At 35.7% G+C, this 15919-nt stretch overlaps 1 protein-coding gene across 1 annotated transcript; it reads left to right on the forward strand.

Moving 5' to 3' along the window:
* The first annotated feature begins 19 nt into the window (after positions 1-19).
* On the forward strand, positions 20-15915 carry LOC124438422 (nuclear pore complex protein Nup155-like). The gene is made up of 35 exons (XM_046988554.1): positions 20-312; positions 586-723; positions 1274-1370; positions 1575-1645; positions 1938-2030; positions 3326-3483; positions 3623-3728; positions 3822-3895; positions 4335-4429; positions 4812-4909; positions 5225-5377; positions 5473-5735; positions 6053-6162; positions 6348-6372; positions 6460-6516; positions 6914-7128; positions 7536-7667; positions 7764-7848; positions 8104-8260; positions 9000-9130; positions 9222-9281; positions 10254-10385; positions 10761-10838; positions 11277-11340; positions 11582-11717; positions 12549-12702; positions 12992-13096; positions 13270-13320; positions 13436-13542; positions 13857-13986; positions 14112-14231; positions 14381-14501; positions 14926-15036; positions 15126-15262; positions 15457-15915. The coding sequence occupies exons 1-35, from the start codon at positions 165-167 to the stop codon at positions 15703-15705; spliced, it is 4161 nt and encodes a 1386-aa protein (XP_046844510.1). The 5' UTR covers positions 20-164; the 3' UTR covers positions 15706-15915.
* Positions 15916-15919: the final 4 nt, after the last annotated feature.

Below are 15919 nucleotides of genomic sequence, written 5' to 3' on the forward strand. Positions count from 1 at the left end.
CAACCAAATCTTAATCGCAGTCGCCATGTCTATGCTTTCTTGAGAATTTGAAACTGCGCGGGTTGATCTTGATCAGTAGACACCGTCGACACTGGAAAAGAAAAGTTGGATAGAATAGACAAATTTTGTTGTGTGCACAGATCTTTGTTGGCCTTACCCAAACGATGCCTGTTGCTATAAATCGTGTTCCGGGAGAAAAGATCGCCGTTCCTCCCGAGATTTTGGAAAACGTTGTGAAAGATGTGGATGAATATTTGTCATCCGACAGAAGATATCCAGAATTAGCCGACCAAATTGGAGCATTTTCACAAGGTTAGGTTTGGGTTAAGTAAATCGTTAGTAAATTATGTTATTCTAGAAATGAGAAATGGATAATTTTCACACAACTGTGAAATCGATGTCACTGGATTTTCATTTCCAAACAAAAGTAAACCTTGATCCTTGTTGTTCTTCCTCTGTCTCTGTGTAATTAGCAGCCTTACCAAGCTTCGAGATAGTGCACTTAAGTGAATTTTTACTGTGAATACATACTGTATTCTGCCATTATGAGAAAAACCACTTGTCAATCACAATATCTTTTTGCAGCTGACACTGTCTTGAGTGGAGTCAACGACTTTGACTATCCAATGCTGTCAAGAATTTCTGATGGACTGAGACATATGCATTTGATTTCAACAGTCAACCATATACCTCTACCATCAGAACTCATTGAGCAATTTACTTGTATCCTCTTTTAAATCTTTTGCTACATAAAACTGATTTACTAGGTAGAGACTACAGAGAGATGTTCAAAAAAAATGTTTGACCTTTCAAGTATTTTTGGTTTAATTGCTCATTGACTTTTCAAAATCCTTGACTTTGAATGATACTGTGACTAAGGATGTTGAAATGTAATCAACACAATACCAAAAAGTAGCAAAGCCAGTTTGTTTTATCAATTTCTACAATGCAAATATTTTTGTGTTTGATCATTGGAAACGCAATGAGTAATGTAAAGAATAACAATTTTGCTAAAAAAATTGCATTGTAGGAGTAAAAGATCAGGCTGGCCTTCCTACAACTACACCGACCTGGATGATCAGCATCTAAAAACATGTTACTCTTTGTTACAAAGCTAGTCAATGAGCATGGTACATTTTATAATGAAAACAAATCTTACCTAGGATGTCACTATTAAGTTTGGAGCTGTTGTATTTGACACAAGTCTTGCCATAGCTTTGCAAAGAATAAGAATGATAAGTAATAATTATAACTAAGCTTTGACAATTTCAAGACATGCAGTGTAATTGCCAGATGGGTCTGTTTCCTGAGATTCATAGAGCATGGTTGACCATAGACAGTGATATATACGTCTGGAACTATGAGGATGGGTATTAATTAAAAATTTTACATCATGCTTCATTCCAACATAGTTTATACATAAATTTTGAATTAAGAAAGTTCCTTATAATTTACATGCTAAAAATATTCTAAAGTGTACATTTATCATTTAGAGGCATTGTTGTGATTCTCTCATTTGCTTCATCTGAATAAAAAAAGCATTTTTGTATACTTTTGTCTTTTTCAATTTTCAGAAGTGATTTGGCATATTTTGATGGCCTGAGCGAGACCATATTGAGTGCTGGTCTGGTTCAACCAAAACCTGGTGCGTATGTATTTTACTTTTTTTCTATTGTATGTTTATTATTGTTTTAAGAAAATAGTGAGTTGTTGTTTTGTTGGGGGTTTTTTGGGGGTGGAGGTTGGGAAGAGATCATCATTTAGAAATTTCAAATTGTGTTTATTGGCTTTTGTGAAATATGGCATCTATTAGAGAGAAGTATGTAACTGAGGATAGTTTCATATTTGAACTTTGATCCTGACAATGTACTAACATACTGATGACAATGAAATTCATTTAAGTTTTTATTAAAGCCATATACACATTCTGTTTGCAGGAATATTTCAGGAGCACATCAAATTTCTTCTATGTATCACAACACCTGTGGATGTTGTTCTACTTGGTGTAAGCTTTAGCGATCCAAACACTGGTAATGTAAAATTATTAGTATCAGCATGTGGAAGCACACACAGGGCTCAAAATAACAACCATTATACGTATGTCCTATCAAGATGAAAGGTCAACTTCATTTAAGCTTAGTTCAAGTCGGTTTTTGATTGGTCAATATTACCCATCATTTGTATCTAATAAAATGAAAAAAATTATTTCAAATTAATATTCTCAGGACGTAACCACAGAATAATGATTATACAGAAGGGTCACTCAGGTGTACAACGCGTCCTCATGTCGGCCATTATTCCAGCCAGTTGATTAGGATTTCACACTTGTTTCCAACCATTAAAATTACATGATGTCAATACTTAATAATGAATTCAAGTATATTTGGACTTAAGAAATGACTTCGGATCATTTTAAAGTTTGGAAAAAGTCAAAAACCCTAATCATCTGGCTGGAATAATTGCGGCAATCATGCGCGGCACGACATGCTCGAGGACAAAAACATCAAAGGCTCCGACACAAGTGACTCTTTTGTATATTCTTATTCTGTGACGTAACCATTCATCGCCTAACTTATGTACTTTCGAGGAAAGCGTAAAAATTTGGCATGTCGAATTGACAAAGTTTTTGCTTGTCATTTTGACCTGTATATTTGTGACCGTTGACCTGCCGTTATTTTGAGCCACGACTTTCGATTTTTGTCTGCACGTAATGTCATTTTTGATGACAAAATAACTTGAAATTGCTATTGTTTCTGACATGCAACGCCGTACGTTATTCAAATTTGTAAGCTGCCATCAATTTTTAAATTGACACTATCCCATTAAGATTCCTCCTAAAAACGATCCACTTTCTCATTTAAATTTCTGATCGGTTAACTCAGTCCATTTTTCCGTCCCCAGCCCCTAGCTCACATGCTGCCATTCAAACGCTCATAAATTCTTTGTTTTCCGACAAACATATTTATGTTTGTTTAATTGTATCTCTTGAAATATTTTCATTTTATCGAACCTTGTTGCCTTATTATCTTTTAACAGCTTGATGCTGGAAAGCCAGTAGCTTTATTTGTATTCACGTTGTTTGAAAGAGTGTGCACAATCACCATAATTATGATGATGTGAAATAACAAATTAAAAATTTGCACACTTGTTGTGCTCGATCCCGTCGTACTTCGCAGGCAGTTCTGGAATTCTCCGGCCCTTTCAAGCGGGAAGTGTCAATATATGATACACTCCCATGAAAGGAGATTTATCAAAAAGCAACTTTTGTGAAGTGAAGAATGTAATGAGTTGGACGTGCAAAGCCAACCTTATCACGTTTGTTTAGGTGTACACGAAGGCGATTACCACGAGATGCATTTATTGCCCGAACCATTGTTTACTTTACAAACTGATAACGTTTATATGTCTGGAATAACTGGCACTATCAATGGTCGTATTTTTCTCTGTGGTCGGGATGGTTGTGTTTACGAGATGGACTACCAGGTACAGTACAGTATGTATGGCATACACGCGTTGATAAACATTATCGGTCATCGCATTGCATCAATAAGTATTAATTGTTAATACTGTATAATAATGTCAGAAGATCGACAATCGATAATCGATGTTTTGGTTATTTTAGGGAGCGGGAAATTGGTTTGGAAAGAAATGCAAGAAAGTCAATCATTCTGTTAGCGCGCTTTCATTTCTCATCCCATCTTTCCTCTCTTTTTCACTCAGTGGAGAAGGTGTGGTTGGCAATCATGATCTTCTAGACTTTGTTAAGTTTAGCAGAAGCAATTTCTCTTTATGTTAATACAACAAACAATTCTTATTTTCAGATCCTGTTGTCCAACTGGCTGTCGATAATAGCAGAAATATTTTGTACAGTCGAACTCAAAAAGGAACTATTCAGGTTTGTTTTGTGTGTTGAACTTCAACAATTATTGCACGTTGAACAAAGCTTATTGCAATAAAGATAGCCATGAAGAATGTTTGCTATCTTTGATAATTGATAGTTCGTAATTGTTTGTTACAATTAAGTCCACCGCAAAAAATATACTCGACAGTAAATAAGTAAATGTTGCGTTCAAAATCTGTAAACGTCGTACGTAAATGTAACTTTAATAGTCATCAGATTACAGCAAATTTTGCCGATTCAGAGACTGGATGTACTTTTTCCCTTTGTGTTTGTTGTATATTTGATTCATTTCACTCTGGTTGCACTTTGTATCTGTTTCCTATTTTATTGTTATCATATGATTCATTAAAGCTTCCCGCCCTTTTTAGGTACGTAATTTTAGGCTCATTGAACCAAACTCTCGCAGGACTTAAAACGGTTTTATTCCATTAAGGTTTTTGATTTGGGCAAAGACGGTTCGAAAACCTCTTATGTTACATGTTGTTATCAAGACAGTATCGTCAACAAAGCCGCCAGCATGCTAAGGTTGTATGTAGAGGTTTTTTATATTACGTATACATTTCGTCACGTCACGACATGCCTACGTCATTTCAGGTAGTTTTGAGAAAACGAAATAAGAACTATTGTAAATTTAAAAACAGCCATGTTTTTGTTGAACATCATATGTTGAACATTTATTGAATCATTTTGATTGGGCAGTTGACTTCAGCAACAAATACAAAACATTAGAGGGCAAAATAGTAGTTTTAGGCAAAATAGTAGTTTTAGGCAAAATCCCTAGATCGAAAAAATATGACTTCGGCAAAAAAGTTAGTAACGTGACAATTTGCAGCTTCTTTTCAAACATGCATGTTTGTATGTAAAATATTTTAGATCGTGCCAACTGTTATGTTGTATTCATTTTTGTTAGAAGTGTCGATAGAACTCGCCTGAAACCCATCGTTCATATTGCTCCAATTTCTACCAACGAATCGCAAATTGTTCATCTTGTTGCCATTACGCAATCAGGTAAAAGGCCAATTCGAACTTTACTGAAAATGAAATCTCTCGCTCTCTCTCTTGTTGGATAAGTCATAGTTGTACTTTTCTTAGCTAGTCATTTAGTTTTTACGGTTTCCTCTGTTGTCGCTGTTTAGTTTAGTGCGTTTCTTTTTCGAGATTTCAATTCCGCGCTGAAAACGTAAACAAATTCAAAACCAAACAACATTTAAATATTCTTAATTTATGCATGCAAAGTCTTGCTTCGAGGCGAAGTGTCTTTCTCGTGTCATTGTATTTAATAAATTGCAGTTTAGCATATGCAACTGTATTTTCTATACGTAGGTGTTCGTCTTTATTTTATGACGACTTCTCCCGAGCGGTACGAAGATCGCCCCTCAAAGCTCTCGCTATTTCACGTTCGCATGCCCCCTGGATGTGCTCCATCAGCTAGACCTGAGAGACCGTTCATGGTTCATGCGGCTTATTACAGACAAGGTAAAACGTAAATTCTTCCTTTGATAAATTACATATACGGAATTCTCTAAAATCTGCCAGTGTTTTGATCTGTTTCGCATTTTTCATAACGCCAGGCACCGCTTTGTTTTGTTCATCTACGAATGACGAAAAGGACATATTATGGAGTATCAGTCCTGATATTTTTCCTTTCCAAAGAAATTTACAAGAATCTTACGTCAGCATTCCATTGGAAGGCAGGGCATGGGCGATACACGAGGTTCCTGAACAAACGTATCCTGTATTACCCTCATCCGTCCCTCTCAACTGGCCGGATCCTCCAGTCATAGTTACGCAACACGTTGCAGCATCGAGGAAGTTTGTTGTCCTCAGTGCTCAGGTAAATTTTTATGTGTACAAAATCCTAGATGTGTGTACGTAGGACTTCTGGTATTTTTTGCTTTGTATGGAAACATGTGAAAAACCGTTTTATGAATATTTTTTAGTAATTATCATGATTCAATAATCTATGAAATTTGCTATTAAATATATGATCGTAAATAATTATTAATAATACTCAAAACTAAAGTAAACTTGAAAAATATGTGCATGTTAGCGAAGGCATTCCATAGTCCATTTTTTCCCATTTCTTGGTGAGTATTGAGAGTGCTTAATGCTTTACAAATCTTCACGTATATGTGATTATTTTTTTCATAGGGCTCTTACTTGTTTTCTTCCCTTCGTCCATTTGAGCAACTACAACATTTGTTACAAACACACCATGGTCCCGATGCTGAAGCTGTTCATGGTTTTTCAGGCTACTTCAGGTAATTTTTTCTCATTTTATCATCTTTTATAGTCATTGTTTAGTGCCTTGGTTCGTCTCGAAGTCTTTGTTTTAGCTACATTGTTCATTACATTTTGAGTCATCTTTTCTTGATAAAAATAATCCACCCCCTGTGTAAAACACGTAACAATCTATTGTCATTTGACTAAACTCTTGATACATCAGGAAGTCTGAAAAAGATAGTCTGAAAGTCTGAAAGTCTAGCATCTGACATTTTCAAACATTGAAACCAACGTGAAAATTATAGATTGTTGTCTCTTTGCTCATTATTATTCAGGTTGATCACGCATGCGCTACAGCTTTGGTCCTTGCTTGTTCAACAAACAACAACGAAGTAAGTTTATATTTAGAATTGTATTCTAAATATATACTTCAAGAGGGACCGCGGAAGATAAATAATTTTGAGGTGGCGCTAATATTCATGTATGCATGATATACCGTATTAAGCTTCTTTGAAATCCATTGTTTTCTAAGGGTGATAACATTCATATGTAAATATGAGCCTCCCCCCCTCCCCCTCAAATTATCGATCTTCCGTGGCCCCTGTTGCAACACTTAGAATTTGTAGTTTTGCAATTGTTCATTTTTTTTGATGTGAAATATATATCATAGTATAACAATATACATTTCAAGAAAACAGAATGTAAAACTCGTTGGCAAAACTTAAATGTTTACTTACAGTATATCTTCTTGAAGTCTTTGATTTTCTTTTTCTTCTTCTCTACAAAAAGATCGCCGACTGGGCTACCCAAGCGTTCTTCAGATATGGCAGTGCTACAGTTTTACATCCAATCACATCCCTTGCCAATGCAAGTGGTCAGCCTATTCAAGCGCCAAGTACTAGACTTACCCCTGATACGAGTTTTGCATCCCAACCACCTGCGCCAGGAAGTGGTCATAGTGGTAGTTACCTAGCAACGCCTGGAATCAGGCAAGCTGGAAGAAGGTGAGGTCATAAAAATCCTATATCTTTGTACGTTGTTTTGCTGGATGAAAATGTTTGACGTCGTCTAATATATTTCAAGCACTGATGCAAACGGTGTTGAATGATTGCTGGTTAGTTTCAACTGCCTTTGAAATTTATTTGCTATGGCACGTCGAGGCTTCGGTAAAATCAGGCTTTCCTTAATGAATGTACTGGAATTTATAAACGCCGCATTTTGACTAATCTTGGGTCATAAAGATCAACTCTTGACGAATGTTGCTTTTACTAATACTTCAAGTTAAATTCAATGACGTGTTCATCACGTAGAATCGGGAGTTTGTTGTCTAGTAAATGTAGAATACAGTAGGAGAGTCGTTTTGCAGTATCTAGTAATTCTAACATTCAGAACTTGTATTGATGTTTCTTAGCTCTTTACCAAATCCCCAGCTACAGTCAACCCCATATCAACCTGCATCGGGAGCTGGTGTCCTTCAACAATCCGAGACCTTGAAATCAGGAAGAATCGCCGGCTTGAATCTTTATCTTGCGAGATTATTGTCGTAAGTTGTGTGCTACACATCATAGACGGAATTATTGTAATGAACTATACATGTAAATTGAACCTTACTGGGGAAACAATATTGTCATCTTATTAGACCATTGTGGGATGAAAGGCTTGTGTCTCAAGAATACAACGTATTGCCTGAATATGACTACACCTTACGGCCACCAAATAAATGGGTGAATAATCAATTTATATGTTATCATATTTATTTGATGTTAAAATATGCACTTTAGTTTACATTTGATGATTTCATATTCGTTTTTCTTTACACACTCTATTTATTATGATGAAATGTTATTGGTACTTATTTCTTGAATGTTTCAAACATTTGCTGTAGTTGTGCTAGGAAAAAGACTAACGTAGCTAAGAGCCAATATTGTGCTCGTTATAGGTTGAGTTGATAAGTATGTCTTATAATTTTTCACTTTCAGATTTATAGTCGTTTAACCAGTGAACAGATTGGTTGGTTTGTTGATCAACTTCAAAATCTAGAAAAATGGTTAAATACCAACATCATGCAGTTTTCAGGTGCTCGTTCACCTCTTGGTACTCATGTTCAACGAGGTACTGGTACCCCGATTCAACCAGGTGAGATAGTTACGCAAGATGCAATGTTTTCACGATTCAGCGTATGTGTCAATACGCGGAAGAACGACTGCAAATAATAAACACCTCTCACCAAAAAAGTTCCTTCCGAAATGTGTCGTTATGAACCGTCTAAATAGATGAATCTCAGATAAACACAGCACTATTTAGACTTAAGGTAATTTGCTAAGTGCCATATGAAGAATGAGGTCACTCGTGCTCTAAAAAGGATGTATTGTCTCGTGAAATCAAAAATATCCAATTTCAAATTTAGCATTAGATTTCATCATCACTACCAACCCAGCAATGTTATTCGTTAATAAGGAACTAAGCGTCATCGTGTAAAGCTGTTTAACGAATGCCCAGATTATTTTATCAAAACATGGCAATCACGATTGTGCTTTTAGAGACTGGCTGGGACTCATTCATGTGACACTTATAATAGTTTACATGGAAAAGGGACTTTCTTTATGTGTGGTGTTTATCTAAAAATACTTTACAAGTCGAACCATTGGGTTGTACTGTAAAAGTTATTTGTTTTTATACGTAACAAGCGTTTCATCCTGTAAAATTGTGCGCTCTGATTGGCTTAGAAGCAACTTCACTTTCCTGTAAAAGACTGGCTGTTCATACACTTAGAAAACACGATTATCCCACATGCAGACACATCTCGTTAATCAAAAGATCCCATATGGACTGCAAGAACATTTTTTTTCGTTGATTAATACTTGGGTTACTTTAGGTTCGAGCAGATCGGAAGCAGAAGCGGCAGACGCTCTCCGTCATTTGATAAAAAGATGTCGTGAAGTATTGTCTCTTTGGCAGATCCTTGATGATAATGAATTTTATTTAGTCGTTGAACGTTTATCACAGGTTTGTGCTTTGTCTTTCAAGATCGAGTAGATATTTCTGCGAAATAGTTTTATCCACTTTCCTTAATGTGATGTTTTCTTATGAAATATAGGAGTCACGTGACCGTTTATGTTTCCTCAAATTTCGTGACTTTGTAATCAACGGAAATGTGGTAGGTGCACTGTCTTTGCAAAAACGCTTATCGATCATCAAAATTTCTTGCAGTAAATGCCCTATGTATAAATTATAAATAGTATGTAGTTTGCCCGCACGTTTTAGCACACAGTATTTAGCTTGCCTGCAAGTTTTAGCCCACAGTATGTAGCCTGCCCTCAAGTTATAGTCCACGGTATGTAGCCTGCCCTCAAGTTATAGTCCACGGTATGTAGCCCGCCCTCAAGTTATAGTCCACAGTATGTAGCTTGCCCGCAAGTTTTAGTCCACAGTATGTAGCTTGCCTCCAAGTTTTAGTCCACAGTATGTAGCTTGCCGCCGGTTTTAGTCCACAGTATGTAGCTTGCCGGAAGTTTTAGTCCACAGTATCTAGCTTGCCTCCAAATTTTAGTCGAAGATTGTACCTTGCCCCCAAGTTTTAGTACACAGTATGTAGCTTGCCGCAGGTTTTAGTCCACAGTATGTAGCTTACCCCCAAGTTTTAGTCCACATTATGTAGCTTGCCCCCAAGTTTTAGTCCACAGTAAGTAGCTTACCCCCACGTTTTAGTCCACAGTATGTAGCTTGCCCCCAAGTTTTAGTCCACAGTATGTAGCTTGCCCCCAAGTTTTAGTCCGGCTATGTAAATCAAAGACATTATCATTATTTGTTATTGTTTGTGCAGTAAGTGAATGCAAAAAATTGCACAGCAGGACCAAGGGCTTGCCATGCCACTGATTATAAAATCTCTCATCGCAAGTACTGGCATACTTGTTTTCTCAGTTACATGACGTTCATTGAACTTTATGTCAATGTCATGTACTACTTTTACATTCACGTTTTCCACCTAGTTTGATGTATATTTTCCATGCATTGCGGTACATTTAATATGGAAACTGGAAAGTGGCGTTCAAATCAAAGATATTCTTACTTCGCGTATACTTCATATGATAACAGTATGATAAGTTGCAATAATAACTTCATGTTTTAGATTGGCAATGAGCTCATTGCTTCATTGATGTCGTGTTTTCTGGATGATAATGCTACAACAGATACTATAAGTGACCAGTTGCGAGATCTTTGTCCGACAATTTATACGACGAACGATGCAATTTGCACCAAGGTGACGTAAATGTTTGTCGATTTCTTTATATATATATATTTATATATTTCATTTTACTGTCATAGAGTGGACTTTGGTTTGGTCGGAATACTTTTTGCTATAGCTTAGATAGGAAAAGTTGCGTCATATATCAAAATGAAACATTAGTCGATGCAGCAAAAAGTAATCATTATCTTCAAAATCCTAGGAAAGGAGTTCAGCTTATATTATGATTATAATTTTTTTGAAAAAATGCTTTAAAATAACGTCTGCCATATAACCTTCCGGAATTTCTTTTTTGAAGCGTATAAGCGATAACCAAATGAGAAATAACATGGCCATTTTTTAGTTATACGTATTCGTTTTAATTGTTGCTAGTTTTAAAACAAATTTCAGGCAAACGAATTGCTGGATTTAGCGAAGAAAGCTACCGATAAGTATGAAAAGGAAAAAACACTACAGGAGGCCACAAGGGTAAGTGAAATCAAGAAAAATCTTTGATCGAAATGTCTGAATACCTGTATATCATATTGCGAATCGTGTTTTGCCTCTCATTGCACTGGCTTATGAAAACCTCAGAGACGTTTATGAGAACTCTCGAGCAAGTGCAACGCTCGACAACGCTTGCAAGTCTTGGGCTTGCACTAATCAAGTCTTGAGTTCTCTTCTGTTTCTATAAGCTTGTGAAAACACAGTTCACATCTCTTATTTCTTAAATGTCAGCGCCTGGCCATTGTTCGTCTCATTTAGAGAACATATCTGTGACTCGAACTTAGCCAATATTACATCACATTTGACATCAAGTGTTTACACTTACCTGATCACCTTCTTGATATCACGTATTTCTGTTTGATTTAAATGGTGTAGCTGTGTAAATTCTTTTTCACAAGTGCATGTTTGCTATCTTTTAAGCTTTATCGCCAAGTGGCTGTTCAAATTGATCTTGCTTTTATATGTGGAAGTATGAGGAGTGTAAGTTATTACTATAAATATTTGTTGTTTAAAACATTTGTTTAAATTACTTGGTGCAGGGAATGTCATTTTGGTTATGTGCAAACATGCTTCTGGGATTTTGTGAAAATAAGTGAAATGACATTTTTTTAACTGAGAAAGTTGTTCGTTCAAAATTGTCAGAATGAAGGATTGTCCTTTCCTGTTTTGCATTTATCGTGAAGAGCAAATTTCTCTAAAATATCTTGTAACATGTTTTATTTTAGTAAGGTTTTTTGACGGCATCGTTGAGTTAGCTGTGCACACGGCATCAGTGAGAGATCCACAGAATCTTGCTCTTTATTATTTTGAAAATGGTTCGCACGAACAACCTGGTCCTGGTTATGATGCTTTCTTAATACGGTATGAGAATGGTTGGAGTTTTCAAGGCACAATGTGTTTATTGTATGAAAAATTGCATGTGCCTGGTTATTTATTTCACAGTTAAAGATGTGTCATTAGTTTTGTTAATTGCAACTGCTTAAGAGGAATTACAGGAGTATTAACCATTGATATAGCTCTTACCTGGTGACAAATCTACATTCCTATTTCATCATAATTTTAACTGCTTTACACTTTATTGATAAATTCTTTAGTACTCTTATGAATGAGAAAGTCCTATCTTCTCCTTGCCATTGAGGAACCATTAAGCATTAAGCGGTGAACGCATTACATAATTCCACAGATGTCATTTAACACAAGGACATCAACCGTCTCAGACTACGAGTGTTTTATCAAACAATGAATCAAACTACATAGTACATCATGAGCTCTAACTAGATCAACTGTTAATGTCAATTCATTATGTAGTAGTTGTATGGAGTTGGGAAGAATTTTTGATTTTAAAGCCTGGACTTTACTTGTGACATAAGCATAAACACACGATTATCAAAACTCTCCGTTGTTCTGTATCCCTGTGCTTGTTTTTTTTTGTGAGCGAGAGCACACTGCTTATGATTAGTTTATGTTGCAAGTGAGGATTAGGCTTGAGTCAACATTGAATCTATAACCATGTCTACTTATTATGTGTTGGTTTTATTATTAAGAATATTGAAGTCACATTTAAATTATTAAAGTAGTGTTACTGTGGATTTTTTGCTATGTTTATGACATTCGTGTACATATGTGGGATTTATTTGCTATCAATTTCAAGATTAATGAAACATTAACATTTCTATTTGTGAATATTTACAGGCAAAATTGTTATAACTGTGTTATTGGAACGTTAATGCGCCTTCTTACCTCACGTCAGCTGTCACGTGTCAATAGTGCTAATGTGCCGAGTAGGCCTGGTCCTCCCTTACCACTAGATGAAAATTTGCTCACAGCAGAAGAAGCTGAACGTTATGTAAGTATTTTTTATTCAGCATTATTAGTTCTGGTTTGTGATTGATGTCATTATGTTTGAATTCTGATAAACAAAATAAAGAGAAAGCGTGTGTGTGGCAATGTTGTTGAAATTATTTTTGTCAAAGGATTTCGAAAAATGAATGTTGATTTTATTATTTGCGTTTCTGATTCAAAGATATGTTTGCGAGAATCTATTTATTATTTATTTCACTGTTTTTTTTTCACATTCTAGATTCACAAGGTATGATTACTATGTTTGAAATTCTTACTTCATTTTTTTTGTTTAGCTTGAGGCGACACTCGTTACCGCATTGCGATCTAGGGATGAGCTTTTCTTGTCGTCTATATTTGATTGGCTAATTGAGAAAAATCTTCCTGAAAGATTGCTAGAGGTAAATTGTACTAAATCACGAAATCCAATTTCAATATTAGATATATACTTTTAACAGAAACCTTGCTTGCACGATTCTCCTTATAAGGCTTATATATTGCTGACATGGTGATAGACGTATTACTGTCCCACTCCAATTATGATCACGTGAACAAAAGTTCTGCTTTGATTTAGGTGCGGTCTCCATTCTTAGAGGCATATTTGAAACGACTAGCTGCAACGCAGGTATTGAAAGATTGCTTCACGCATCGCACTAAAGACAAATAATACTACCTTCACTGTATTGAAGATAAAATACAGGTTGCATCGCATAATTGGACATCTTTTTTTGTTGCTGTAGCATCCCAACAATATCCCGGCTTTGGATTTACTATGGAAATACTACGAGAAAGCTGAGAACTATTCTGCTGCGGCCCGAATACTGAGCAAGCTTGCTGAACGTGAAGGGTTAGTTGTCTTGCTGGTAGATTGTACCAAGGCTTTCTGCAAGCATTTAGGAATATGAAGCTACGTATTCACGTTGTACAGACTGATGTTTTAAATAATTTGTTGTATGATTGAGTGCCTTAATTATTTTTTTCGGACTCTGCAACGAAAAATTGCCTTGCTTAGTCAGTAAAAATTAACACGTTGCACGTAGTAAAATTGTCTTGCTCAGTCATTAAAAATCAACACGATGCACGTAGTAAAAAATATGAAATGAGCATAGTTCAGGATGATGGTATATTTGAGATAATTGTTTTTCTAATTGTTTTCTATAGCAATGATATTGACTTGGAAGGTCGACTCGAGTACCTGTCACGTGCCATTATGACTGCGAAAAGCTGCAATGTTCGACAGCCGAGTATATCAGATGGAGAATTCTTACATGAATTGGAAGAGAAACTTGAGGCATGTAAATCTGTCGGAGTTTTTTATTCGAGAACATTTTAAGTTATCAAGTCTATCTGTATCTAGAGTTATCTTTTTGAAACGAGGCTAAGCACCACTTAAATTAAATGGCAATCTTTTTGTAGGTGGCTCGTCTACAATTGCAAGTATATGAACAACTGATTGCACTGAAAGATTTGGGGAGGTATCCAAATATTGACGAAGCCTTGGAAGAACTCAACTTGAAACTAATGGATGTTACCAAGGTTTGCAATCGTTGTGTGTGTGTGTGTGGGTATATTTATGCACTCAATATTTGTTTGCAATAAAATATATTTTCATGCATAGCGTATAGTGGTGTTGGAAATTTTATTCAACCAACGCGCTCTTTTATTTCTTTCCTTTTTTCCAATAGCTTTATGGTGACTTTGCTGATCGTTTCCGATTAGCTGAATGCAAGCTTGCAATTATACATTGTGCAGGTCATCATGATCCTGTATTGGTAGAAGAATTGTGGAATGATATCATCGATACAGGTAAAGTTCATTTCTTTGTCTTTCTTCATAAATGATACGGTAACTTTGCATTTGTTCACATCATTATCAATGGGATTTTTGCAATAATCTCCTACCTTTGGTGTTGAGAAATTTTACTGACGATATCAAACAAACTTGTCGTACAGTATTGTATTATTTTTCAAACAGAATGGCATTCGGTCCACTAACTATAGCAGTGGCCATGTTGTTCCCGTTGGCTACTTTTTAAATTACCATGATTTTTTCTTATAATCTTTTCTACAATTAAAAACATTTCAGCAGTTGGTTAAGTTTTTCGATCATTTGACTTAACTTGAAATCGACTACTTCATCTTGCTGACATTGTAGTTGCTAGGCTTGGGTGCATAGCAGTCCTTGTTAAGATGATCAAACATCTTTCTTTTTCAATTTTTGTTAAATATAGAGCTGAATAAAAGCAGGCATAGCTCATCAAGTGATAAAATGACGTCGCTACATAATAAACTGGTTATTCTTGGGAAAACGTATCTTCATTCTGAAAGATATTTCCCCCTGAGTACGTTTATTAATTACATTTTCTAAATTTTAATTTGTGAAGTTGTGTGCTTTAATCCATATCTACCTTAATGACTTTTTCTCTGTCAGCTTTTCTTGTGCATCTTTTGGAAGAGCACTCTTGTCGTTTGGATTGGGAAACCGCGTGGGTGTTTGAAACGCTGTTAGAAATTGGAATCCTACTTCCATTGCTCCATAAAATATATGACAGATTATTTAAATCAAAGGTAGGAATAGTTTTTATAAGAATTTGTGGTCATACCTAGGCTGTCTTTGCTACTTTCGTCTTTGAAACAGTTCATTGTGCTCATTGAAAACCCATTGCTTACATTCTGCTGAAAATAAGGGAAATTCACGAGGTCAAATAAAGCTACCTTTGTGGACATGAATATCTAATGTTGTATTCGACTTTAATTTATAGGATCAAGTGTGGCAGTCGTTGAACCAACCATTTCATGTGTTGGAGGTTCTGTATCTTCTAATTGTCAAGTTTGTTGATATTCCCACTCTTGTCCCCCCTCAAGAGAAACCGACTTTTACGGCGACTGTCTACGACGCATGCGCGACTTATCTTGTGGAACTGCAATCAATCAGCTCTCGTCATCCTACTTGTCAGGAACTTATCCAACTTTATAAAGGCTTACAATCACGCTTAAAACGAGCACTTTAGTAGAAAGCTAACTAAGAAATCTACTTATCAAAACCATCGTTTACACACCACTCATCGGATGGATAGAAAAGTAAAAATGTAGATAACGAACATATAACACATTCTAAAAACTTTTTTATTACAATTGTAATTTTTAATTTTGGTATTTTGACAATATGGAATGCTTGCTTTACAACTTTTTTGTTTGAATTAATACCTGAATTATTTTAATGTC

This window comes from Xenia sp. Carnegie-2017, unplaced genomic scaffold (assembly GCF_021976095.1).
Source record: "Xenia sp. Carnegie-2017 unplaced genomic scaffold, XeniaSp_v1 HiC_scaffold_1, whole genome shotgun sequence".
NCBI lineage: Eukaryota > Metazoa > Cnidaria > Anthozoa > Malacalcyonacea > Xeniidae > Xenia > Xenia sp. Carnegie-2017.